The sequence below is a fragment of the Bombus pascuorum genome, chromosome 11 (assembly GCF_905332965.1).
Source record: "Bombus pascuorum chromosome 11, iyBomPasc1.1, whole genome shotgun sequence".
Lineage (NCBI taxonomy): Eukaryota > Metazoa > Arthropoda > Insecta > Hymenoptera > Apidae > Bombus > Bombus pascuorum.
In genome coordinates this window covers 2000008-2027146 of record NC_083498.1, presented here as the reverse complement: position 1 = coordinate 2027146, position 27139 = coordinate 2000008, and the positions used below count along the sequence as shown (strand labels likewise).

Here is a 27139-nt window from a genome sequence, read left to right as displayed (position 1 = left end):
ACAGTGCGATTGTAAGAGCACAGAAACTTGTTTTCACTTGCGCGAAAAACGGCGACCGTTAATGCAGCGGTAAAGACGCCTCTCCCGTTACAGCATTGCGCGAGCACGGTATATACGCCGGGAACACCTTCCTTCAAAGATCTTCACTTGCGCGTACGTGTCGCTGAGATTTTCTGCGATTCTCTGGAGCCAAGCAACGCGATCGCCGCGGCGGCGACTATACATTCGAAGTAATACGCCCAAAGCTGTACGCGAAGTATGCAGGCTGGCCAGCCGGTGATTTCTAGAGAAATCCTCAGAACATAACACGCCTAATCTCCCACGACCTGTGCACGCTTGCGATTTTCATGCCAAGATTCTAGGATATTACGCCGCCGTGAATCGCAACGTTTGCGCTGTATGTAAAAAACGGCGGATCACCGTAAGGCGAAACATTACAGTGTTTTGCCGGACTTAATATTCCTTTAAGTATCGCGAAATATGTCCGCCGAACGATACATTCTATGCACGCAACGTTTATTTGCTTATCCGTTCATTCATTGCGCGGCATTTACGGTCGTAGGAGAATATCAAGGATAGACGCGCAATAATAATTTACGGTAAACGTAATGGTATAATCATCGCTGCCGATTGGAAATAAAGATACGTGAAATGCGAAATTACAGATACGGTCGAATAAGTCTCGTTATTGAGGGACTTGGTCGGGAATTGTAGCCGCGAAAAGGTACTTATGTTCGACGATGCTGTACAGCCTTGCGAAAGTCTTCGAACGATGATATATCTGTAATTGAAATGGACACAGATTCTATGGTATAGCGGATATTTTGAAATTGCCACATGTATTGTGTATAGCATATGTACGAGAATAACGTGTATCATTGGAATATCTGTAGCGAGATTTACATTCTGTTTGTTCCTTGCTCATTGGTAACTGAGATTTTAAAGATTGCAAATCATTTCGATCGATCATTTCAATGGATCATAAATTACAGTTTATACTCGCATTGTTCATCCTTGACTGATCTACATGATAAGTACGGTTTACAGTAGGTGCATAAGTAATCATAACTTCGCGACTCACAAGAGGATACTTTCGTGTAATAGAAACGTGCATAGGTAGATTTCATATGTAGGTACGTGCAATAAAGGATAGGTCATTCGTATAGCACTCGCTAAATATCTGTTACCCGCAACTTAAGATGTTTCGAATGTTTCTCATAAATTAAGAGTGACGCATACATCCGTATCCTTAACAATATTATTAGAGGTGTAATGGCACGTCGTGAAATCTGAATCTTCGAATATAGCTATCGAAAGTTTTACTAGGCTCTAGCCGTAGTGAGAGGTTGCGTGCTGCTTGAAAATATCGTAAAAACTCTATAAGAACAAACTTTACGCGTTGAGATAACACGTAATAAAATACAGTGTGTCAATATTTAACAATCATACGAATACTTGTATCTATGATATATATTATGTCTGCTTCAATTTGACACAATGTAAAATAATCGAATATCAAATAAATTAACTGATTGCAACGTGTTAAACATAGTTAAATGAAATTGGTAATTTTTAATGATGAATTAGTCGAATAAGAATTAATACGTGTATGACAATGAACGATATAAATTTGTCATTTGACTTTGTCTCGTTCTGAACTAACATTTACGATATTGCTCTATTAGTTATCAGAGCATAACTAACATTGTAAAAATTTCATAACGGTTATGGATCTGAGTAGCTATACCGCAACTCTTAGCGTTCTATTATTCGAACAAATTTCTTTAACGCTAGTCTACTGTATTGTTAAAGTATATCTTCACCATTATTGCTTAGCTAACTTCGTAATTTACAGATCGTACAGCGATCGTTAAGTTTCATAAGAGTATCGACATTTCATAGACAATATATTTAACTGTTGCATCTCGGCTTATCATAAACGATATTAGCACTTGGAACGTAACGATCGTTACAAGAGATCGTTAAGTTGTAATTGTACGATCATTTAAGTAATTAAATATTTATTGTATCCAATTTAAGAAGAAAAAATGCAAATATAAAGGTGTTAGGATACACGTAATCACGATAATAAATGTAACCCCGTATTAACGTTTTTACAAGGTGCTTAGTAACTTTAATTTATGTGCGTACTTCATAGAATTTTAAATGCAATTAACTACATAATCTGCGAAATATCTCTTTTTTTCCCCTGCAATTTATCGAATCTCCTACTGAATCAACAGGTTCTAAGATTATCAACTATTAACACATCTCATACCATATAAGATAAGATACCACTGAACTAATTTAAGAGTGAAAATGCAGCGCGAAGTACGGCTTGATGGATGATTAATATCTCCTACGTAATTAAATGTCTACCAAAACAGCAGGAAACTACATAATGGGTAGATTTGTAACTACCTTTCATAAATTTGTGTATGACAGGTTACTGATATTGAAGTAGTATCTACTTCCATCAGATACAGATATAAACCGTAAAGGATCGCTTCATTTGCGATAAATTTTGATGCGGTGGTTATTAATATAAAACGTATACGTTCAAACATGTTCGGTCGAACAACATCTGTAGAAGGTATTCACGACAGTCACGCGTAGTATAGTGAGAAAGGAAGACAGGTCATGGTGTTCAAAGTATAAAAACGTATTCCTTGAATGCACAGGTGGTTGGCTTGAAGAGCGTTGGTAGCAATAGCGACATTTGGCCGCTAGAAAGGCCAGAGGGAATGCCAGCCATACAATCTCTCGAAGTGATGTGTGGAAAGGATCACATGGATGTACATCTCTCGTTCTCACAACCCTTCGAGGGCATCGTCTCGTCCAAAGGCCAACACGCCGATCCGCGATGCGTCTACGTTCCACCGTCCACTGGCCAGACTTTCTTCTCCTTTCGGATAGCCTACGCGAGGTAAGACCGCGAGAACATCAAACATTCGTCTATCGAACCCGTATCTACCTGTGAAAAGATATAGGTAAGCTCGACACGATTAGATGATTTAAGGCGTGTGGAAACGTTGCTCGATGCTCGAGGACGATTATACCGTCTCGGTTTACCGCGATCTCCATAGAGGATTGTTAACTTATGACTTTAACTGGAACTTATGAGACGTCTGGCGCGAACCGGCTCGCAAACTAGGATAAAGGATAATTGGATAAGCGTTTGGGTTTAACGAAAAGTTATTTGACAGGCTATTAATCGATTCTAATGGGGTTTCGCGCGTATTTCAGTGGCTCCTAAAGATTATTGACGAATGTTGTTTAGCGTAAAGACACGAAGAATAGAGATCTCTTACGTTTAGCATGTATCTCTTACGTTTTAGCAATGAAAAATAGTAACAGTAAAATAGTTTATCTGCAACGTTTCAGCGATTAATAAATTCGTAAATTGATATTCAGTCTAGATTTTGTTTGTCTGGTCGCAGATGCGGTACCAAGCCGGATATGCATGGACAGTTCTATGAGAACACTGTTGTCGTTCAGTACGACAAAGATTTGCTCGAAGTCTGGGACGAGGCCAAACGATTGCGATGCGAATGGTTCAACGATTACGAAAAGACTGCCTCGAAACCGCCAATGGTTATCGCAGATCTCGACGTAATACAGTTAGACTTCAGAGGTATAATTTGCTATTCTACACACATGCAAACAACATATACATTTTCCACATCGACATCGCTTAATGATCTTCGTATCTCTTAACCCTCGTCTAACATCGATGTAGTAAATCTCGTCACAGCAGCCCTTGACACGATTAATATCTTAAATTTTAATACGTTTGTATTTCGATCGATAAATACAAGCGATTTGCCTTGATCAAGCTTTACTATATGAAAGACTACGGATATATAGTTAATGGGTAAAATGATGATCCTTCTGTGCAAAGTGTTTTATATGAGGTACAAATGGTCGCATCGCGCACGGTAACTCGTGTAGCAGCGGTTAACCACAGGTAGGACCGCAGCCTCGCCACTTAACTTCATTTTATGCAACACGTATAAATCGCACCTGACACGTTGTGCCTAGAGAACGGGCAACAGACTGCCTCCAAACTAAAACGCAAATATAAGTGTACCATTCTATCGGTATTGCAGGCGACAACGTGGATTGTTGGATGGAAATTCAACATGGCAAGGGACCATGGGCACCTCCGGTTTCCGGAATAGTACCGCTCGGCTCTACTCTCACCCTAGTCGTCGCTATAAACGATTATCGAGGTAACGTGGCAACGAACCATCCAACTTTATGAAACTTTTCGAAACCTATAAGAGCGTTGATGCTTTCGCAAGCTGGATTATTGCGTTTAACATTGTTAGAGGCTTACAGGCGTGAACCGCTTCCAACGGGAAGAAATTATCGACGTTCCGCCAACATTGCAGCTAGCTTCATCGGTAGACTGCGGATTTTTATGCAAATTTATATTTTTGAAAATATAATGAAAAAAATACAACTTCGGTAGAAAATTGTATTATGTACCAAGTATTATAAAAAGTATTATACCTTGAATATTTTATATATCTTTTCGTGTTATACGCATTTTGTGTATTTTTGTGCTTTTAAAGTTTCTACAAATAAAAATCTGCAGTCTATACATTAGAATTCGAAGGATACCGAGTAGCAGTACATGCTGACGAAGCTAAGTGTAATACTGACGAAACGTTGATAATCTCTTCTTGTTGGACACGGTTCACACTCGGAAGCTTCTAATAGCTTTCGAAAGCTACATAATCCTCGGGTGATACTTGGAAACGGCTATATATTCGTTAATGTCATTTCCGTAATTAATTCGACACAGGAGAATTCGACATGCGCGTCAAGTCGTGCGTGGCCTCGGACGGCGGTGGACACACGATACAGCTGAGCGACGAGTTCGGATGCGTGCTGAGGCCGAAGATGATCAGCCGATTCTTGAAAGCACGGGGTTCCGACGATCGGGCGACGGTCATCACTTACGCCTTCTTCCACGCGTTCAAGTTCCCGGACGCGTTGAGCGTGCACATCAAGTGCAAGGTAAACGATGTTGGGTAATATACAGCGGATAACACAGCTTACGATCGAAAACAGGATTACCGACAACTGAAAATATTATTACGCGCGACCAAGGTGCTTTAGCGCACCTTCTGTTAACTTTGAGAGGTGTTCGTCAAAGTAAAGAGCAAATATTTACAATTAAACAGCTTACGAACGGCTTAATGAATTTACTCTGTAAACGGCAATGAACGTTAAATCATTTGGCTACTTATTATGCAAATTTGTACTTAAAAAGACAGGAAAAAAATGAAACGATGACTAAGAGGAACATCAAAACAATAAGTTGTTTCGATCAATGTCAAGGTTGAGATCTGTCGTCACGGCTGTTTGGATCACTGTCAGCTCAGTGGATCCGTTGGCCACTACATTCAAGAGCGCAAGGATCAGATACGACCGCAATACCCGCAAACCACGGTACCGCCCACCGTTCACAACGACGAGGACAACAGTGCCGACAAGAGTAACGAAAACGTAGGTGGTGGAACCGAGCAAGGTGATGGCTCCCTTTACGACGACATTATTCAAGATGGTGATGAGATGACCTCGATAGGAGGTCATTTCTTGGGGGTCGAGAAATCAGTTCCGAAAGCACAGGCGCAGACAAGCAACCGGTTACCGGCGCCGGTAGTCGAGACACCAAACGAGGAGGTTCATTTGGACGACGCTGATCTTTCAAGACCATTCATAGTAAGTATATTTCGTTCTTATTTACATATTTCCTAGATAAATGAGATTCTAAGATGCAATCTTCGGAAACCTTCGGTAGAACCACGTTTATCCGAATAGATTATGAGGCAAGGATAATACGTATAGATTTTCTAGATAGTGAACTCTCTTTTTCAGCTCTTCGTATTAATTTCAATGTTGAAATTTAAGCTCTACGAACTAAATTGTTTCTTTGTTGGCACATACAATGTATTTTAGATAAAAACAGATGTTTTCTTATATTAATATTTGTATTCGCTATAGCAATAAGTGTCTGTACGTATTACGAGATTGCATTAGGACCGTAGTTTGGATAATAGAGGATCAGCATTAATTTTCCTATGTAAACGAGATGCTGATAAGCGAAGTTACACTGTGTATTGTGTATTCACATTTCGATATATTTGTAACAGAAAAGAACGGAAAGGAAATAAATCAACAAATGTGTGGATAAGTTTCTTTTCTGTCTAGGAGATTCTTCAAACGCTTATACATTTTCCACTGGCATATCGTTGACGCTTAGGGTTCTCCGTTTGCAGGATCCTCCACGGATGACACGATACGAGAGTGATCAAGACCAATTCCCGCACGGGCCTCGGAATCTCGAGGGTGACAGCAGCGCGATACCCGTGATACCTCTCTCGTCTGCGAATGGCAGACGAAAGAGATCGGTCGTGGTATCCGATAGGAAAATCCGTAGCGCCGATGTCGGCGTCAGTGGTTTGTACGAGGTGATCTCCGAAGCCGATCTAGCCTTTAGCCCGGACACACATGCAGAAGCAGTAACGGTCTTTCAAGGTAGAATACGCGAGGAAGTAGTTTACGGTATCTGCCTGCCGATGCCCGGTTTCAGCGCGCTGTTTATCGTCGTGGCGCTTTCTGCAGTCATTTCCGCGCTTGTCGCCGGCGCGATGTTGCATCGATTGCAAGCGCAACGCGAGGCAGTCGACAGCAGAAAGAACAATAGAGCGGTTCACTCGACGAACGGTTGGCTACCTTACGGATTGCTGCGCGTACGCTGTACGACGAGACCAACTCATCTGGAACAAATTCAACAAAAACAAACGAATCCAGTCGCCGCGAGTCCTTCGGTCGAGAGAGGTTGACGATTTGTGACTTTTGTGTCGCTAGTGGACGCGACCGTGTACGCTCCACGAAAGACAATGTACAATAATACACTGTACAAAGTATTTTAAGTGCGTCAAATCACGTGCGACAGGTTCTTTTTGCGAATGATTTCGAGACGATCGTATTTCCTTCGAGGGAGGATTCTGTGACGGAAATTTTTTCATAGATTTCCATGAGAACGATATTCTCCTTTTTCTTTTCTCACGAACTCGTAAACGAAAGCATTGCTAGATGATTATTGTCGAGAGGCAGTTATTGGTATTGGGTAAGTAAAGAGCATAATCACGCAGGATAATATTTGATCTAGAACGAATGTATACAATTCGCAAGGGAGATTTCCATCAAGAGGACAATGTGACAGCTATTCGCTGTGAATATTGTAGAAATGATATTTCATTTTAAATATTGCGAATGATATTAGTGGAAATGTTTTGTTTTTTTTATTCGATGTTTCATTAATCGGGTGAAAGACGATAGGGAAAATGCTTTCGCCGCGTAGTTTATTCCTTAGGTAATTCGTTAATGAAAAGGTGCGTATTAGTATTTTCTATGAGTCTGTAGAGTACGAACTAATGCAATTAAAATGATTTATTGTTCTATCGTAAGTCGTAATATGCCTTGTAGCATTGCGCGTCTGTTATCTATTTAATGATGAATTCACTAGAGGTGCTGATAACAATATTTGTTAATTATAATAGAAATCGAACGGTGTTCGATATAATAAAAATTAGTATGCTACAACAGTGTAGGAATGACTATTGAATATATACAATTTTGTAAACTATACGTAGTCTTTATATTTTTATTTAAAATATTTCTCTTAGAAATTTACATTTTGATATTTATTATTGACAAATAATAATAAATATTGTACATAAAAGGAAAATATTTTTTATAAAAATTTAATGTTAATCTGCCTTTGAATAATTTATATACATTCATATACTACGATTAATAATGATGTTATATAAATTTTATATATATATATTTTTTCAGAAAGAGATTATTTTCTATTTGTATCTTTATATAAAATAACATTTGAATTACATTTGTATAAAATATAGAAGTAAATTGTTTTATATTAGTATTTGGCAAATAAGAATTCTACTTGTTAGATATATGTATTCTCTCCCTTCTCATGGTCCCTTTTTTATACACGAACCTTTGCTCATTGTCGATAATGTAGGTATGTCAGAGTTTTCGATACCTCGTATCATTTGATTTAATTACACTGCACTTATTAAATATTAAAGTAATAGATATTGAAATAATCGTAGCATCAGAGAAAATGTAGATGTCTGATTCCGGGCGTTTTCGAAACGATGCATCAATATCATTAGGAGAAAGTTATGACGTTGCCTTGCACATAATATAAAATCAATATAGAATAAACCGAATTACATAAACTAATAAAACCTAACAATTATCTGGTTTCTCGAATAATCGTTAGTTTCAAACATTGCACGCAAGATTCGATTGCATATTGAATGAAATGCGTTGGATTATCAAAACTCTTGGGAAATTTGAAAATGACAGCACCTCTAGAGTTAGCCCTAAAGAGGCTGAGAATAACAGCTAACTGAGAATAGAAGCGATATCGTAAATATTTTCAGAAAAATTGAAAGATGCTACTACTAAGCTTAAATTTTCATCTCTTTTTAAATATTTATATTATTACGTTAGATTAATACGAAAAATCGACATAGTTTAATGGATGCCTCGATATGTTTAACCTTTCGTTGACATTTTTAATAAACCACATATTAGACGTTAAAAGAATCGATTTAATTTTAGATTGAGAAATATATATATATATTTTTTCAATCCTTCTTTTGTTAGTGTCAACTGAAGGTTGAAAATTCAATGAAAATCGATTGCCTTCTCAGGTTTTTTAAATAGGTGACTACATAGTAGGCGAGATTATTTAAAAATCTTTGAAACGCAACGCGCATTTAGAATGTCCAGGAAGACATTTAATACCATGAACAAGATTTTGTTACTGAACTTGAAATACCAAGTATATATACGTAATTATATATATAAATAAGAAGCGTATATTTGGAATGTTCTATCGTAAAAAGGGCTTTCCGCTTTAAAAGTAATTGTGCAAATACGAAAGCAGAAGGGGAAAGCTTTCTGTACAGGAAAGCAAGATTTCCTCGTAATCCCTTCTATACGTCCTTTTACGTATTACATTTTCACTTCTGTCTTTGTAATAAAAAAATGAAAATACTTGTCTCTTTCCTCTTCCTCTAAGAACAGATTAATCAATGATGCGGTGTTTGGATAATTACATTTTATATACTTATTCGTCCAAACGTTTTGCAAATCGCCAGAATAATTGTGTTATGCTAGATTATTTTAAGTATATGTATACACGTGTAAAAAAAAAAAAAGAAAGAACATTCTCGTATTCTTGGAGAATACAAAAATTGTTAAAGGAAGTATCAACAACCACCAATTACGTGTGCAACTATATGCGATGCTGGACAACTACCACAATACTTCGAGCGAAAGGAACAAAGAATTAAGTCGATTGTTAATCGATAGGTTGTGTTTTTATTTAATATAAATCAATGATAATGCCAATAAATGTATTTACAGGACCTTGATCTATTTCCACAGAACCAACGATTACTCTCTTCCTGTGTCTTTTTACCTCCCAAGGGAAAAATAATTTAAGATTTACAATGGAACACAAACAACGTCGATTTCCCATATATTCGCTAGTCAGGTGAGAATATTCATGTAAAAAAAGATGGTAAATACAATTATATATTTACTCGCATACAAAAGTTAAAGTACTAATATTCTTGTAAAAAATACATTATTTCATCGATGAAAAATAATTTATAAACATTTTTATATTTATATGCTTATATGCATTAATATTAAGTATTAAATTATAATCTTTTGTATGCTATTACAAGCTACTGACTGTTCTTTTATACACTTGATCTTAACGCTTTGTATCATATTCTTTCACTCGTGTAATTAGCGGAAAATATTATTCAACTCCATTTTTCGTATACGATAGATCGATACATACCATATAGTAATGCGAGATTGATCATTGTTTATTGTCTATGATTTTCCACACATCGGTTTCAATTTCTTTACAGTGAAACGTCGATTATATCACAAACACCGATTGTCCGACAGATCGATAATCATCATCAAAATCAAGAATATATCATCTATCTGTAGCATTCTGAGTTGCATATCAACGTTACTCACGTTTCGAAATACACGTCTACATTTTACCTTTAAACGAAACATGTAGCAATTACAATAGCAATTTAAAACCGAATTAGAATGTCTCATCATCGATTAAACCGATATCTTAACAGAAAGGCAGACAATGATGACTCAGGATGTAAACTTGTGAATACAGTTAATATTTTTCTATCTGCCTTTGCTGAAAAATTATTATTGGGAAGGTAGAAGTAAAATTTTTTAATTCGTTGGATATTGTATTAAAATAGATGAAAGCACAAAAATATTATAACCTTTCAAATATCTACTTCAGAGGGAGTAGTGAATTTAGCTAAATCTAATTTGTTTCTTATACTTCAGTACTACGTGTTCTTTCATATAATACACGAGTGTATATCATTAAATATTATTTTATTCTCTATTCTATTACGGAAAGTTTCATATTTTTATTCTGTTAAACCGATTATGCGCAAAATCATTTATTGGAAAATAATCGACGTTTTACTATAATTGCTAATACGATGTTTTAAATAAAGATACATACTCTATTTAGTTGGAAGAAGAAACTCCGTTACATGGCAACGCGTGCATACATAAACTAACGTATAAAAGTGTTCGCTTCACTGAAGCGAAACATTTCGTATTTATTGTTAACTTACACATAGAATTATTCAACTCGAGATAGCAGATTTTTTAATAGTTTCATAATAGTGACTGGCTCTTACACCGTTACAAATACACAACATACAGCATATAAAGCCGCAAACATTTGAAACGTTATTATCTAATGAATAAATAATATTAAAACAATAAAATATCGTCAACAATGTTAAAAGACAAACATTTTTTGGACTATTTTTTCGTAATATTTCAGCCTTAGTTGCATCAAGTTACATATTGTCAATACGTATGTAACGGGTAACGATTAATTAAAAAAGGAAATACCCAGATACCATGGTCCCGAAACGGTTGTAACGAAGAAGTTGCAAGGGCAAAATGTTTGATTATCTTTGACTAAATTTTTAGAGTGTCTATACACAGTCGCCAGCAAGGGCTTGAGCGTAAGTTTCGTTATGACGAAGCACAAATCCATATTAGTTAACCGTTCTGATCGAACAGACATTGTACACGTAGCAGAGAGCATCCTATTTATTTTAATACGAACAATATTCTGTCTGATACGTGTTTATGTACAGAATTGTGCTTGCGACATTCTGTAGCCTCTACGATACCTGTAATGACGCGACCAAGAGGACCGGTTTGCGCGACATTCAATATATTAAATATAAATCTTGATCGGTCTGGGAATAAATATGAAATAAAAACTAACAAGTAAGTTGCCAGAACGAAATTGTATACTTAGCGGTATAAAAGATCCGGCAACCGATTTATTGAGCAATCCCGTAGCAAAATATTAAATAATATGCGTATCTAGCTTTATACTTGCTTCAATAAATAATTTAACACTATGAAAATCGTCAAACCAGTCTCTAGGAAGAAACCCGCTTGATACGAAGCTTCTCTACGTAAAAGTAAAACCGATCGACAGCATAACGTTTCACAATGTACATGTTTCACAACGCTATGATCGCTTGAACCTATGAGTAAAAACACGTCCTGGTTGACTTTTTAGGCGTGCTTTGTTCTTCGTTATAGTACGTCGCAGCCTTCCTAGCTTTTCCTGAGAATGGTCTTAGGCGTAGACAGAGGTAGGTGGAGAGTATACACGAGAATAATAACACGGCAAGGAGTACTATGAGAGTAACGACGAAACCTGGAGTAGTCATGCAAATCATAGCCGCGTTCGCGGTGTTCTCATTTCGTACAGGGAAGATCATCGTCGATCCGCTCGATTCTCCATTGTTCGATTCATCGATGGAAAACGTCAGGTCACCTGTAGAAACAACTCGTATTATACGATTGACTCCGACCGCCTTCTGAGGACTCGGCATTATTTCTCGGGATTTTCTTCGTCTTTCGTCTCGAGGACGTCCCGCAGCCGCCTGCAAATACGCTTCCAAAGGAAGCGGAATAGGGGGCGGAAGACCGTAGCCAGAGTCAGGATGTCCACTAGATGGAGGATGATGATTCTCCAAAAGACCTTGAGACTCCAGCAACAAAGGAGATTCGGAGCACTGCTCTGGACATTGATAGCGACATATCTGTATGGTGCATTGAAAATGCACTTCCATCGAGTCGGGGAATTTGAACGCCTGGAAATGAGCGTAGGAGAGAACCGACGCGGACGCGCCGAAGTTCTTAATTTTAGTGAACCGCGACATAAGCTTCGGTCTAGTAATGCAACCTCTCTGATCGACCAGTTGAATCGGCGCTCGTTTTCCGTCGTGTGCCATGCAGTTTCTCACGAGCATATCGAATTTCGAATCGTCGTCTTTTATCGCGAGTACCATCGTCATCGTCTGACCAATTTTAACCAGTCCCGAGACCTCGGACGCCCATGGACCCTTCCCGACCTGTATTTGCATCCAGCAACCAACGTTATCGCCAGCGAAGTCGGCGCGCACCACGTCCAACATGTCGACAGGAAACGGACGGAACGTAACAGATTTCTCGTACAAGTCGTGCCAAGTGCATCGCAGCTTTCGCGCCTGATCCCAAACTTCCTGAACTTGCGGATCGTATTGCACCACGATAATGTTTTCAAAGTACGTTCCTGACCCGGATTCAGCGCCGTACCCGTATAAACCATTCTCTGTATTGCCAGCTGTGCCACACGCGTGAATACTAATCTCGAAGTTAACCGAAGTGCGTCCTAAGCCTGCTGGTAAGTGCACACAATTAACGTTACTGTAGTGGCCTTTGCTAAAGACTATACCGTAGAACGGCTTATCAAAGCCGAGGTAAACTTTCATTAGATTTTTCTCGCACTTCACGTCTAACGAAATGATCTTCGGCATATCTGGCGTGGGTGCTGGCCAGGGTTCTGCACCTACAGCTGTGCTAATTCCACTACCCGTTGTGTAGATCTTGTCAATGGCCTCCGATGACGCTTTCGATGGCGGCAAGGGTGGCGGTGGACCATGATATGCGACGTTATGGTGTGGTCTCGGATGTGGTAGTCCCAGTCCACCTCGACTTGGCGAAAGAGGGAGGGGATGACCTCGGAGACCACCCGGTTTATAATGATTACCACCGGCATCCTTCTCGCCTAACGATTCTAACGCCAATTGGTCCGAGGTATTTATGTCGTTGTCTTGACGATTCAAGGCTGAATTATCGTTACGACTGTCCTCTCCGGGAATTGCCTCGACTACCTCGACATCCTCCGTTCGAGCCAGCTGCGAACACACCAATGAAATGCATCAGTGTAAACGTGTTTCTATGCAAAGTAGACAGTGAAGTATTTTGTAGAACGTCCACTGAGAGGAAAGGGATAAACGACGAGAAAGCGTGAAAGTAGATTGACGTTGTCGGACTACATAATTTACACACGTGCAAGTTCTTTAGGAACGGGCTACCTTTATACCGGATCAGCTCGCAAGTGCAATCAGCGAATAACTATACATATACATTCACCTAAATTATCGTGCAACGATGCACGAATTTACTCTGAACGATCCTGACAAAAGAATTAATCTTCAACATGCGAACGAATGATATATAAGTAATGGATGTAGTTTAATTTTGTTTACGACATTTCGTCTCACGTGAATTATTATTGCTTGAATCTTCTAGTGGTAAAAATTGTTTATCAGATAATACAATATGTAGTGAATCTACATTTCATTTTCGTAGTATCAAATTTTTGTTGTAGCCACTATATGCATATAAATGTAACTTAAACATCAAATAATGAATATTCCACTAGTTTCTTGTATGGTATTGAAATTATAAGAAATAAGGCGATGAAAATAATAAGATAAAAATAATAAGATAAAAAAAGAAAAAACTTTGCAAAGGTAGATGCATTTTTCATCCTTGGCCACTTATCACAATCCGAAGATTCGCTCAGAGAGCTATCTCCTGCCGTGTGCATTCCTGATGGCCAATACAGGAGACAACAGCCTCCGATCAACAAACCCGTTCTGACTGTTCGACGAATGACGGGTTCGGAGGGTCGAGGAGGGGCAACCAAACGATGAAATAGGAGCATCGGGCCCGTACACCAGTGTAATGGCTGATTGCCTCACGCGTGACCCTGGGGCATAACGGACCACCCGTGTCTTTAGCCGCAGGTCAATCGGCCAGCTCAGCGCTTCGGATACACGTTCAGTTTTCCGCTTCTACCGTCCTCCGATTCCGACATCTGCTTATTTCGTTGTAACTATCCGGCCAACGCGTCCCATAATTCGAGAAAAGCTTACTGGGTCAATCGTGAATGAACCCATAATGAATTTCGACCATGACGATGCGCATCCAACCGGAAAACACGGTGACCGTCCTTCAGTTAGAACGACTTGAATGGTGTTTGCATATCGCGCTGTTCTCATTTTCAATCCGACAAACTTCTCAAGATTACATGGCTAACAAACTGTTTCATTAGAGACCGTAATAGCGATACGCGATAACAGCCTACGCTTTTGCTCGTAATAATAACGACGTAATTAATTCTTTATTATTCGAGTTCAATCAGACCTGATACCAATAAGAAGGAGATTTGACAAAAAATGAAAATTATAGGAATCATGAAGGTTGATGATTATCCTCTACACCGTGCGATCTCCTACCTCTGAGAATTTCTTACAAAGGTATTTCATTCATTCTAACTGCGCTTCATTCACTTGACTTAGCCTGTAGACAGGGACTATCACGCTCTATTATATACTGTTTAATATCATTCTCCGATATTTTAATTGGAAGATATCATTGAAAGAATGCAACCGAAGGTTTGAGAAGTAAGTGTGGTTAAATTCCGTATCTTTTATTACGTATTTTTCTACGATATTAATAAAAAAGTGGTCAATTTTCTTCGAAATATGGTCATGAAAAATCTTGTTCGATTTATACGTTACGTGATATATGTTAAATAATAAAACAGACAATTGCATGTCGGGTAACTTACTAACTACAGTATGAATAATCGAGACACTATTCTATTATGTAAGCCCCATTCAATAAGAATACGTTTGAATAATTTACGCTATATATTCACCTATGACACACATTACTTACATTAATTACGGATTGATCATATTATTTATAATATTATCACAAATTAATAGCAAATTAGAATCTACTTCGTAATTGATAGGAGAAGCACTGAGTTACAGAATTAAGGTGAACAAACAAAAGCGTGGAAAAAGCTTCGAATTTCGATTTACCAATAAACACGTTAAATCATCGCGATATAGTTCAAAGGAAAATTTCCATTTTCGTAGAATCGTTCCATACATATCTGACTGCGATAATAACGTTGATCATTAATTTCAATTGATGACGCAAAAAATATTTAAAATGTTCCTGCGATCTGGAAGAATGAACGTTGTTCGAGTAGCGATGGGAAAAAAGTAAGCAACGAATTGAAATCGTGTCGGTCCTCAAGAATGCAGGGTGGGAAGGTAAGATCACGAAACCGGTCGTTTCGTGTGCGATTTTTGCGCGCAATCTTGTAAGACCGATTCGTGGTGAAGGTCCGACGATAAAACGTTACTTCGTAGTAGACGTGGATGAGCCGGATCGGAACGCCGCGCACCATTTCAAGACATCGACCGGGTCTCGAGTCGCCCTTAGCTCTGGGTCAGAGCACTGGGTAACGGCATCGCAGGCTATGTACCCACCGCGATATCTGGGTTATAATGTAGTAATTACCCACGCAGACATACCGACCTACCCCCTTTGTAATAATGCCGCGTGTTTTTCTTACCTCCGGTCGGTTTTGACCACTGATTCACTGTTTCACATATGTTTTTTCCCGACTTTCAGTCCCGTTTATCGAACGTTCAATTATTTTACGCAAAAAAAGTCTTTTAAAACTGGTAGATTTTATTCGGAGCTACGCTTTCAAGATCGCAAAATGTTCTCTATATCTCATACTGGAATTTTTAACGCGACCGAAATTTTAATAAACGATGATATCTTTAGAATTCCAATGGTAGTATAAAAATATTAAAGAATTTAGAAGCAAACGTAGACGTTCAAACGGTAGTTATTTAAAAAATGAAAGGTAGAATCGTATTTACTTACCCCCTTTAGTAGGAGACAGGCTAAAATGAAGATTCGCCACCGCATACCGTGTTAGCGTCCACGGTGAAGTATTCTAACCGTACCGCTGAAAAAATAATTGTTCTTCTTTAAATTAATACAATCTCATACAAATAATGTTTACGCCTAGAGTTATCAACGAATAAGATATTTACTAATGCACACATATCCAAAATAATAATGGTCAATCGAAGATTATAGCTTTCCTTTTACGATCGAGATAAATGGGTCATCGAAATTATCCAAGTTAGCGAAATTAAGCACAATTCATGATTGAGAAACGGAGAAACTATGATATGCACCGTATAAAGCTCATAATTGCGATAATTTCACGGCAATCCGAATCGATGTACGGGTAAGGTGATACGAAGAATTGTTAGTAGAAAATATTGAACATTAAATGGACGAACCGGTCCATCATTGGACACCTCGCTCGTGTTTAATCGTCAATTATCAGACACGCTCGCTTCATGCGACCACTAGGCCACCTGTCCCAAATTCCTGTCGAATGTCCGGGTTTTCGCTCCGTTACCTCGTTGTAGTCCGCGATACCAGACTGCCATGATCGATAACTATAGGTATAAAACAAATTCGTCAAACCCGCGCCGAGTTTCAGAAAAGACCATAAATCATTTTGCACGTTGTCTTGGCCAACGATCATCGATTCTCTTTGTCATGACTGAGAAATAACAACTGAGAAGAAACGCAGGCTGATTTCACTATCGAAACGATCGTGATCGTGTCGGCTTTTCTGTGCTCCTTCGACTTTACTGTGTTCCTTCGTACGTGTAAAAGTATCGAAAGAGGAAGACGAACTTTATTTAAATAAAGGTAATGTATTATGTATTCGAGAAATATATGCCTTCCTTCCGCGATAATTATTCGATTTAGATGTTTCCTGTAACTGGTTAATGCCGAGTACCTATGTTTTCCAAATACAAAAAGATAAAAAAAATTAAGATTTCCAAGGCAAAATGATCGTGAATCAACCATAATCGTGTGGTGAATTCGAGATACACAGAAAACTACCGATGAATGTAGGCAAGTAGGTTTTCATCTATCAGCGTACCGAATCCACTTACGTGGATTCAATGCTAAAATCGTCCTTGGCAATAGATTTCTATCCTATTTCAAGCCAGACAATAGGCAATATATGAAACGAATCACCGATTACGGATTTGGGACATTTGACATCGTTAATGTGCCACTTCGATGATAGTGAGTTGAAAACTTCTTAAAGGATGATGAGCTCGAAATTCTTATTGATCTCTATACGAAAATTCGTTTAAAGTGATTCAAACTTATTTAATATTCGATAATTGTTCACGATCGCGATACAAAGAATTTTTAAAAAATACTTTTCTTTCACTTATGCGATGGCGAAGCATAACACAGTCGTAATAAAAGTAGTGTTTCTTCCTGTTCGTAACGTGCAACATAAAAGTTTTGCGCACGGCAGTATATAATTTATTCGTTCCTTTGAGAAATCGCGATCTACGCCGAATTCCGTTAACGCGGTGAAGTCACAAACGCTTATTTATTACTGGCATACATTAATTATTATTCTGCTTTACGATTCGTGCCGTGGTAGACCACGACACCTGTTCTTTCTTTCACTACGAGGCCATGTTTAAATAAAAATCACCGGCGGCTGTTTACACGTCCGTTGTTCCATGCTAACCATGAATCGAGCACGCTGAAGATGTGGCATGGTGCCAAATACATATAACGGTTCCAGCGGTGTGGTAATTCCAAAGTCAGACATTCGCATAATAAGTGCGTAGCTAATAGTGACCCATATGGAAAAAGAGTTGAAATATATTCTCGTTCCCCTTTCTTCTCGATTACCACACTATCGGAATGACGAAGACTATGCGAATCGTTTTTGTCGTTAAAATATAACAGAAATAAAAGAGTTAACTCTTTCATCGTTGGATTCAAATATAAGAATTTAATGGCTCGTTATCCACCTTTCTCTTACTTTTTCATTTTAAATCAATTTTGTCTTGTTAATTCAGTCTGTCGGCCTGTAAACCAATATCGATAGAATCAATGTCAAATTGCAAAAACAGGATAACTAATTGATAGATAAAAGCTCGTAATCGTATGCAGTAAATGGAAAAGTGAAGATACTTGTTAGTATCGTTGATGATGTGTTCATGAAATGTAGTCACATAATGTATATACATTACCCTATCGTCTATAATCTAGTGATTATATGGTAATCGAACGTAATAGAGCCGAGCAAACTGACAACTTGATGGCAACTCGATGCATTTTCCTAGTAAAGGCGTTTGATCGTACATATATCTGTCTTGCCCTTTCCTGCGTGCGTTAAGTTTTACACGACTATCGTCATTCGTGATCTAATTATCTTAACACGATCAATCCTGTCATACTTTTCGATTATATTTGCCGAATAATCACATAGAAAGTAACATAATTCAATGTTACTAATTATTCCTTGCATATGCTAATTATACTTAAACTAACATATCTTTAGTAATAAGTTTAGCTGGATTAATAATTAATAATTTATACGAGTTTCGTTTAACTGGAAATACGTATCTACTCGATGTTATATTTACTCTTTTATGAACAAGTTTCATGGTTTACAATAATAAAAAATTAACTGAAATTATTTCGCTTCACTGATTTCTGTACTGATTTCATGAGGTAATAATTCTTGATCGACTAACAACTGTCAACTGTAGCCGCACATGTGCGCACGTCCGATAGTATGAAAGCGCTTACCACGTGGTTAACTATAACGCGGTACATACCGTATAATTTCTCCAATTTTCAATTCCTCTTATCATTATCAACCAATATTTCATCTTAACACGTGGTAATTATTCATTAATTCTCGGTGTCTTACAATAAATACGTCTAGAACATCTCGCACATAATTGCCTTACATAAAGTCATGGTCAAAGAATTACTTTCCACTTTCCGTAGCAATCTCCATCGATTAGCCATCGGTAAATACGAAGCTATCAAATTTCTGCAAGGCATTATTTACAAGCGATTTATCGACATTATGCACGATACGTACAGCTTAAAAATATCTTACGTTTGTCCAATCGGAAAGTAGATGTGATAACGCTGATGAACTTCTGACTTCTCTTTTCCAGATTCCGTGTCAAAGATGTGCGATGAGAAAGAAAAGGAGGGTTCGAGCAATGCACCGCACTGATTGAAGCACCATGTGCCGCGAAATCTCCGCGTACCCGCGCGGTCGGAGCCTCTCTAAAGCACAGACAATTGATCTCGACCGATTTCAGTGGCGAAAACGAGGACGAAACCGGCGAACGGCGCGAGAAGGTAGGACCCGAGAGACGTTTGCCAAAGCCAGTTGCTGCTGATTCGTGCTCTTCCAAACGACTCGTTAAGTGTCCTCGAAGGCTCCCCGTGCGACTGATCTCTTCGTGTTTACCGCGATGCGCTACGATATCTGTCAAGGCAGCTAGAAAGACACGTTGCAGCCTGGCTGTCGCCCGATGGTGCACGCGAGAACTCGTGGAGTCGGAATGGGGTACACCTGTCCGATATAGAGAGTATACTATAAACGTGGCGGCCCGCCCCCTGACCCAGACACACAGTACAGTTATATAGGTCTCTCACGAACCGGAGGATATCTCTTCTCGTTCGAGCCACACTTCTGACGACCACGGCCACGACTCCTGTAGATGTGGTCGCGGTGGTGCTCCTATTCGTTGTTCTTTTCCTTCCCGATAACCACATATCGTCGCGTGTATGCGTGCGACTTGTCGGACGTACAATGTTGCGGTAACATGCGTCCTTAACATTTTTCTGTGTATCTACTACCCACCGTGCAAGTAAACGTTGTGTGGTTCACGGAACGCCTGAATTTAATAGACGTGGGAGACTAATTCGCGTAGAACAATTCTAGACAATTCAACGAATTCTTTGGTCTTGATAGTTTCGTATGCGACTACGTTGAATCGAATGTTTCCATTATCATTATACTTTACAATTTCACTTACGAAATTCATACTGTTAAATGCAATAGATGCTTTTAATATTAATCTGTGATCTCTTATTCTTTTCTGGTAAATGATGTTTGTCGTATTTACGAGCGTTTCATCAGAGAATTATATAATTTTAAAGGGTAACATTAAATATTTTAAAAATTAAAGCCTCTAATTTTTAGCATTTCTAAATAACGTTCATAAAAAGTCTGCGTTGTATCGACATCAACAATGTCTTTGTACATCACAATTTAAGTCGTTACACCATTCAAGTACTATCAAGATCGGGAACTATGTAATGCTTTATAGTACTGTTCACTTGTTTATTTCACACGAAGCTTTAATTGCGTAGTACACTTTTATCCTAATTACCCAGGACAATGACTGCACATACATACGTGCAACCAGACGTACGAACATTGTAAATGGGTGAATCAGTTGACAGTCAACCGGCCGGCCGACCGACCGACCGACTGACCGCACACGCATTGCTGACCTATAGATGAGTACCAGCCGGTACTTGTGTCTCTGTGTGTAACAATGGGTAGAATCTTATTAGCAACGATCATTGTTCGGTTTCTCCTCTGTGAATATACCCAGAGGCGTTTCCTGTTGGTGTAAGGAATACTTAACTAAATTTTGACCATTAACTGTTCGCGTTTTTTTTTTTTTTTTTTTTTTTTTTTTCAAAAGATACAACATTCCAAGCGTGTAAGAAATTAGAGGCAAAGAAACGGTCGGGTGAAATGTACGCGATGATTCGATAGATGAAAAGAAACGTTTCTAATGATTAAGGTAAATTTTATGTATATTGTTGTGTGACGGCAACTTAAAAAACAGACACATTTCCATACATGAATACACTATTGATACATTAATATATTACATGATTATTGATTACTACGAGATCACAAACAATAGTTTTGTGCACGCCGCTGTCGGAATGACAATGTCGTTAATAAGCGATTACGCTATCGCTTGAATAATATATTTACAATTGCATTTACACAAAATACCTACAATTTCTTTCCTGCGTATTTACATTAAATTTACGATACAGATAAAATACATCGTACATTATAATTCGATGGTTTCACCATTTTTGCGTCTGTGCAAGCACTTATAATATTAGCAACACAGAGATCAACCATCAATCCATACTTCACCACGCGACTGAATAGCGCATCATCCTTAAAGACATGATTTATCAAATACACAGAATCGTAAAATGCAGAGTTTGAAACAGCATTAAGCCGTTGCCCCTCGTACACGGTATACGTCTCTGCCGTTATAATTGACACGTTGCGAAACAGGTATTTCGTATACCCTTTAAATCAGATTAAAATGACAGTTACGACATCGTGTCGAACATTAAACATAGCGAGTGTTATGAGTATTATGTAATACACGTAATGTATGCGTATGAAATAAACTTTTCGTTCACATCGACCGATTGGATTGATACGGTATGTATAAATTAAATATACACAGTGTATAATGTCAATTTTCATATTGAACGGGTGACATAGTTTCTAAAATGTGAATCCTGTTCGTACAAAAACTTAACAATGATGCCTTTTAACTTCAAATCACCATCTTTTTTTTTTATTAATATATTGTCTTCGATGTATTACGCTATCTTATCACGGTAAAGTTCTAGAACATATTTTAGAAACCATTAGGATTTGAAAATCCAATTTGATTTTCATGAAACTTTCTAGATACTATCCAACATTTGCCTAACGATGGATCATCAAGTATAAGTTTACGTTTATTCATACAATCCATTAAATTGTTCTATTCAGCCATCGCTTGCGTGCCTGTATTTATACTTTGTTTCTTCACCAAGGTGCTCTTTCGGTTTATAAATATAATAGAAACGAACAATTCCGTTAAACACGTGTATTTCGTAACATAATTTCGGCAAGATTTCCATGTATAACTCTATATGACCGCAGTGAACCAGCACCGAAAAGATATAATACAAGAGAGAAAAATCAATAAAAATACGTTCAATTTAAAAAAGTACTAAAAATACGATACCTTATAAAACTATAACGGTTTATATGGCTTACTTAAAGCTTTAGTAGAAATTATGTATGCAAATGTTGTTTAATTTACAATAAATTAAAAAAAAAACATGTTTTGTTCATCTTGATAACAAAAGAAATCGATATATTGCCTGAGCATAGAATTTATGAATATTTTAGTATTATTAACTATATCTTAGCTTTCTTTTTGTGAAGTAAGCCTTTGGGCATGCATCTCAAAATATTCTGTTTCTGAAAGTATTTAATACAATCGTATTTACTTTAAAAACAGCATACAGTGAGTCCTACATAATCCACTGAGGTAAAACAAATAGTTGTATATAATATTGGTGTTTTCTTATTAATTTTTTTTGTATTAACAATAGTGCACAAATAAAACTAGTATTGTGTTACGCGAGAGCAGATGCTGGTAGGGAACTGTGCTTAGGTTTTGTCTTATTTAGAAAAACCTTTATATAGCCATTGAAATCCGCACTCACAAGAACATGACCGCCACAGCCTTTAGTACGCTGCTCGACCACAGGATCGACGGGAGGAACATCTACGGTGGAACTACCCAGATTTTTTGCATCTTCTTTACCTTCCCAGTGCTCTCTTTCTTCAATTTGTTTAATAATACTATCTGGATTTGGTGCAAATACTGCGCATGTCACCACAGCGTTATGAGCTTTTATACCTTCCCAAAAGTCATTTCGATCTCTACGTACGCTTGAAAATTTCGAATAATCATGATGAGTTTTCCAAATATAAATGCATTGATTTTCCGAACCACTAACTATATATTGTCCATCAGGACTAAAGCTTGCTTTAATTTGACTACTGACGTTAACGTAACCTTTGTATTTGCATGATAAATTCAAATCTCGCAAGTCATACAAGCGTATTCGGCTATCGTTTGAAGTAACTAAAATTTTATCTTCTCCCGGCATTGGTTCGATACCACTAATCTTCCTTCCTGTTGAATTTTTACCTCTCGTTGATCGAACGTGTATTTGCGTGTGATACTTCAGCTGATCGGTGTTGTAAAATATACATCGGCCATCGTAAGAACCAACCACTGCGAATTTCCCATTTTGACAGAAGTTTGCTGCAGTAATTAATTTAGTTTGACCATCGACTTCATTCCACACAGCTACCTTTTTATCTGGAATATTCCATAATCGAAGTTTTCCGTCTAAAGATCCTGATAGAAAATAACGATCATCACGAGGATGGAATACTATTGCTGTAACAAAATCGATGTGCTGAAAACAGCATAAGCATTCCTTTCGAGATATATGCCAAAGTCGCACAGTTTTATCCATTGACGATGATAAGATAAAATAATTTTTAGACCATGAAACGTCGAGCAAATCCGAAGTATGTCCGGTATAAGTGCAAAATGGCTTTGGCATAAAAGGACTTTTCGTCCCTTCTATTTCACTAAAGGCACTAGCCACGACATTAGGATCTTCCATAGACTGTTGCGAAACCAAAGATTCTTGGGAAGGAGTTGGACTAACTTTTTCAGCATTGTATTTAGTTCGCATATCTTGAAAATACGTAAAAGCATCCCGTAAAACCCAAATTCTTAAAACTCGATCTTGACCTGCAGTAGCGAGTAATCGTCCGCAAACTGAAAATTTCATACACCAAACAGGGCCTACATGCTCGCCACTCAAATCTTGAACATGCTGTAAACAACTAAATTCATATGGTCCTTTGTGACTATTAGAAGCTTTCAGTTTTATGTATTGCTGTTCACCAGGATATACTTCATCTACTATATCCATAACATCTTCTTTATGTCTTGCATGTGATACTTCTTGTGCAATAGATTTTGCTTTATCCATTGTTTTCTTCACGGTAGATCCTAAAAATCGTTTTAACTTTTGCGTTTTTTTCCGAACTCTACCAACAGATACATCTTCATCTGGCGGTATACTAGACATTTTACTATCAACACTTTCCTCGTCACTTTCTTTTTCCTTTTCTAGACTAGAATTACTTATATATTCTGAAGTAAGTCTCATAATATGAAGTGACAAAGGATTAATACACTGTGGCAATTTATCTTCTGCTATACTTAATGGTACTCTTTCTCCAGTATCCAAGTTTAGAACAGTTACTTGCTCCAAAATTTCCTAAAAATAATTAATACATTATTGCGGAAATATAAATAAGGGTAATAACATTTTTAGATTTTCCAACCATAACATACCATATCGGTTAGTCGTTTTCCAGAATCTGTTCTTGTTCTTACAAACATATTTAACTGTTGAACCATATCTTGATCACCTGCCGATTTTCGTCTTTCTTTCGAACCTTGAGGACTTAAGCCCGATAGTTTATGAGGACCTAATGAATAACGGCCAATACTATTATTGGACATGGATCCCAGTGGACTACTACTAGATTTGTCACTTGATCTCAAACTCATTAATTCAGCTTTCATTTTTTCCAACCTTTCCAACTCTTCGGTTGATGGACCTTCGGCTTTTGATCTATCTTCATCCTATACAAATAACGACAATAGTAAACACTTTATACTTTATGTAAATATGAAGCTATATTTTACAAGTATATAGTACTACAGACTTGTGGTTTAACAACATATTGTCCCTTCGTTGCAGATCGAATATCAAGAGAATGTTCAAATTCTCTGGTAATAGATTCAATAGTGCTTGCTGGACTTGGTAACGGCGAAGCAGATAATGCCAATTCTGTCGTGGAAGGCTAAAATTATAAACCTATATTTATTTGTCTTATTCAAAACCACTTTCTAATAACAATCTTTAATGCTATTGTAGAAAGTATCTTTTACGCTAGAATGTTATGGTAATAAATATCGTACTGCAAGATCAGAAGGTGTTTGAGCTTTTGACTTTTTTTTACGTCTTGGTGGTGCAACAGGTATCCCAGCCGTTGTAATGTCTTCGTTTGACTTTCCATTATTCTTTGTACTAGCGATGACATCCGGTTCTTGAAGCATAACAGTCTTGTCATTTTGCAAGTGAGAATTGTAATTGGACCTAATGTTAACAGAGGATTCCTGAAGGATATCCCCTGATAACGTAAGGATGCTGGAGGACTGGGACACCTTACCAGATGCTGTGTCCTCGTCTTTGCTTGGAATACTAGCAATGGAGGACATCTGGCTTTCACGGGTAAGAGTGGCAGAAGTGGGACACTGGGTTACATTTGGTGCAAGTGTAATAGATGCACTGTCCCCAACTCCAGCTAAAATTCGTCCCACTCGTCCTAAAGATGTCATGCTTTGTAAACTAAGAGTATCATGTTCTATAATCCTGAATGGATGAGTTGTTTTTGAAGGAGTGGGATAAACACCCTCAATAGACGATGTTTGACTATCTGGAGGAGAACTGTTAATTGGAATATCATCATCCTCTGTTTGCATACGTTGTCTAAGTTCACGAAATCTTCTTCTGCCTACACTCTTATCTGTACTTGAATCCTTTCCGTCTTCTTCCTGTTAAAATAAACAACTTTTATTAAAAATTAACACAATACTAAGCATATAATAATTCAATATTGACAAATACTTACATTTTTATCTTTATTGACTATACATTCTATTGTTACATGTTCCTTTGGTTCTACAATTGGTTTAGGTTGAGCAGGTTTCACAAAAACATCATCATCCATTTTTTTAGTGGATTCTGATCCATCCTTACTTTGTATTTCAATGCTGATAGAATCACGTTGTTTGCTTTTTCTATAGAAATCAAATATTTGATTTTAAGAAATAATCTTTGCAACATGAAACACAAAAAAATGTCACATTACTTTAACAAAATATTAATTTATTAAATATTAAAAAAAAATTGATATAAATCAATTTTTTACTATAATTTTATTGATATGTCACAATGTTAATATCCATATTTAAATAATAATGATAATATATGTATAATTGATAACTAAATATATCATAAATTAACATCTAAAACAAATAAAATATGTAAATATTTACCTACTAAAAGTAAGCAAAAAATATAATTATGTCAGAGTGAGTGAATGATTTATTAAATAGATTAACAATAGTATAATAGTAAAATTTTTCAAAATTTCTAGAATTATAATACTAATCTTTTAACTTCTAGAAAATTTACAAATGCTAATCCTGAAATCGCCGCATATGATCGTATGAACGATTGATATAAGTGATGAAAATCAGACCTAACCAAAGATAATTACTTAAGAACACTATACGATGATAAAAATTAGATACACAAAAGCGACTCGAAAGAATCTTCTGTATCTATAAAAACTTGAAGCGAAAATCGAAAGAGAAGGAATTGAATACGATAAATCGAAAGAGAATAAAAATTGCAAGTTAAATTTTATTATACATTATTTTCAAGCAGTATTCAGATAGTAATGGAATTTATGCAAGAACACTTTTTATTATATGTATAAGGTGTATAAAAAATTAAATATATAGAATTTAGAATAGAATCATTTAATAAGCAAGAAATGATAAAATTACCGTGCATTGTGATGAAAAGTATCATCCTCTGCATCGAAAAATTCTTCAGAATCACTGCTTCCAGACATTGTCGTCTGCACTGAATAATCGGTAATAATACTCTTGTCCGCATCGGTACTGTCAAGGCACGTCACGCGTTTCGCAAAATCGCGAACACTAGGGCCAGGTAGAAGCGGCCACAGGATCGCAGGCGGCACGAAGTCATGATTCAACTTCTAATAGCGGTTACACAAGTGCACAGGTTTTGCGCTGAATGCGCTGGTGCGTATTTCAATTATCCTAGTTCTTTCAAACGTGAATTAGCGATGCGAAAGTGGTAACACTGCACGAGACCGTCCAATAAAGTGGCT

The 27139-nt window shown here is 37.4% G+C and overlaps 3 protein-coding genes across 10 annotated transcripts in view; 1 reads left to right on the top strand and 2 right to left on the bottom strand.

Moving 5' to 3' along the window:
- LOC132911886 (uncharacterized) overlaps nt 1-9485 on the top strand; it is a 290962-nt gene extending 281477 nt beyond the window's left edge. For all 6 annotated transcript variants that reach the window (XM_060968902.1, XM_060968901.1, XM_060968899.1 and 3 more), the window contains 6 exons: nt 2682-2926; nt 3441-3634; nt 4110-4232; nt 4811-5025; nt 5350-5733; nt 6291-9485. In XM_060968902.1, the coding sequence (XP_060824885.1) occupies nt 2682-2926; nt 3441-3634; nt 4110-4232; nt 4811-5025; nt 5350-5733; nt 6291-6857 (1728 nt within the window). In that variant the 3' untranslated portion in view covers nt 6858-9485. The remainder of the gene's footprint in view (nt 1-2681; nt 2927-3440; nt 3635-4109; nt 4233-4810; nt 5026-5349; nt 5734-6290) is intronic.
- A 43-nt stretch (nt 9486-9528) lies between these two features.
- On the bottom strand, nt 9529-22487 carry LOC132911887 (uncharacterized). Of its 2 annotated transcripts, none has more exons than XM_060968906.1 (3): nt 19313-22487; nt 16240-16324; nt 9529-13394 (listed from the first exon to the last, which is right to left on the bottom strand). In XM_060968906.1, exons 2-3 carry the CDS (start codon nt 16282-16284, stop codon nt 11694-11696), a joined length of 1746 nt encoding a protein of 581 aa, XP_060824889.1. In that variant the 5' UTR covers nt 16285-16324; nt 19313-22487; the 3' UTR covers nt 9529-11693. The 2 variants fall into 2 exon arrangements, with proteins under 2 accessions (XP_060824889.1, XP_060824888.1); XM_060968905.1 differs by having other exon boundaries at nt 19331-22487.
- A 145-nt stretch (nt 22488-22632) lies between these two features.
- On the bottom strand, nt 22633-27067 carry LOC132911881 (WD repeat-containing protein 44). 2 transcript variants are annotated; one of them, XM_060968888.1, is made up of 7 exons: nt 26790-27067; nt 25847-26015; nt 25385-25769; nt 25134-25261; nt 24878-25015; nt 24501-24794; nt 22633-24423 (listed from the first exon to the last, which is right to left on the bottom strand). In XM_060968888.1, the coding sequence occupies exons 1-7, from the start codon at nt 26855-26857 to the stop codon at nt 22690-22692; spliced, it is 2916 nt and encodes a 971-aa protein (XP_060824871.1). In that variant the 5' UTR covers nt 26858-27067; the 3' UTR covers nt 22633-22689. The 2 variants fall into 2 exon arrangements, with proteins under 2 accessions (XP_060824871.1, XP_060824870.1); XM_060968887.1 differs by having other exon boundaries at nt 25134-25769.
- Nucleotides 27068-27139: the final 72 nt, after the last annotated feature.

What these genes read in the sequence shown, in the direction of transcription:
- LOC132911887 (XM_060968906.1), bottom strand. Translation starts at nt 16,284, where the DNA reads ATGCGGTGGCGAATCTTCATTTTAGCCTGTCTCCTACTAAAGGGG. An exon ending in CCTGTCTCCTACTAAAGGGG is followed by an intron (nt 13,395 to 16,239) that starts GTAAGTAAATAC and finishes GTGTGTTCGCAG; the next exon opens with CTGGCTCGAACGGAGGATGT.
- LOC132911881 (XM_060968887.1), bottom strand. Translation starts at nt 26,857, where the DNA reads ATGTCTGGAAGCAGTGATTCTGAAGAATTTTTCGATGCAGAGGATGAT. An exon ending in ACTTTTCATCACAATGCACG is followed by an intron (nt 26,016 to 26,789) that starts GTAATTTTATCA and finishes TGATTTCTATAG; the next exon opens with AAAAAGCAAACAACGTGATT. An exon ending in TAGTCAATAAAGATAAAAAT is followed by an intron (nt 25,770 to 25,846) that starts GTAAGTATTTGT and finishes TTATTTTAACAG; the next exon opens with GAAGAAGACGGAAAGGATTC.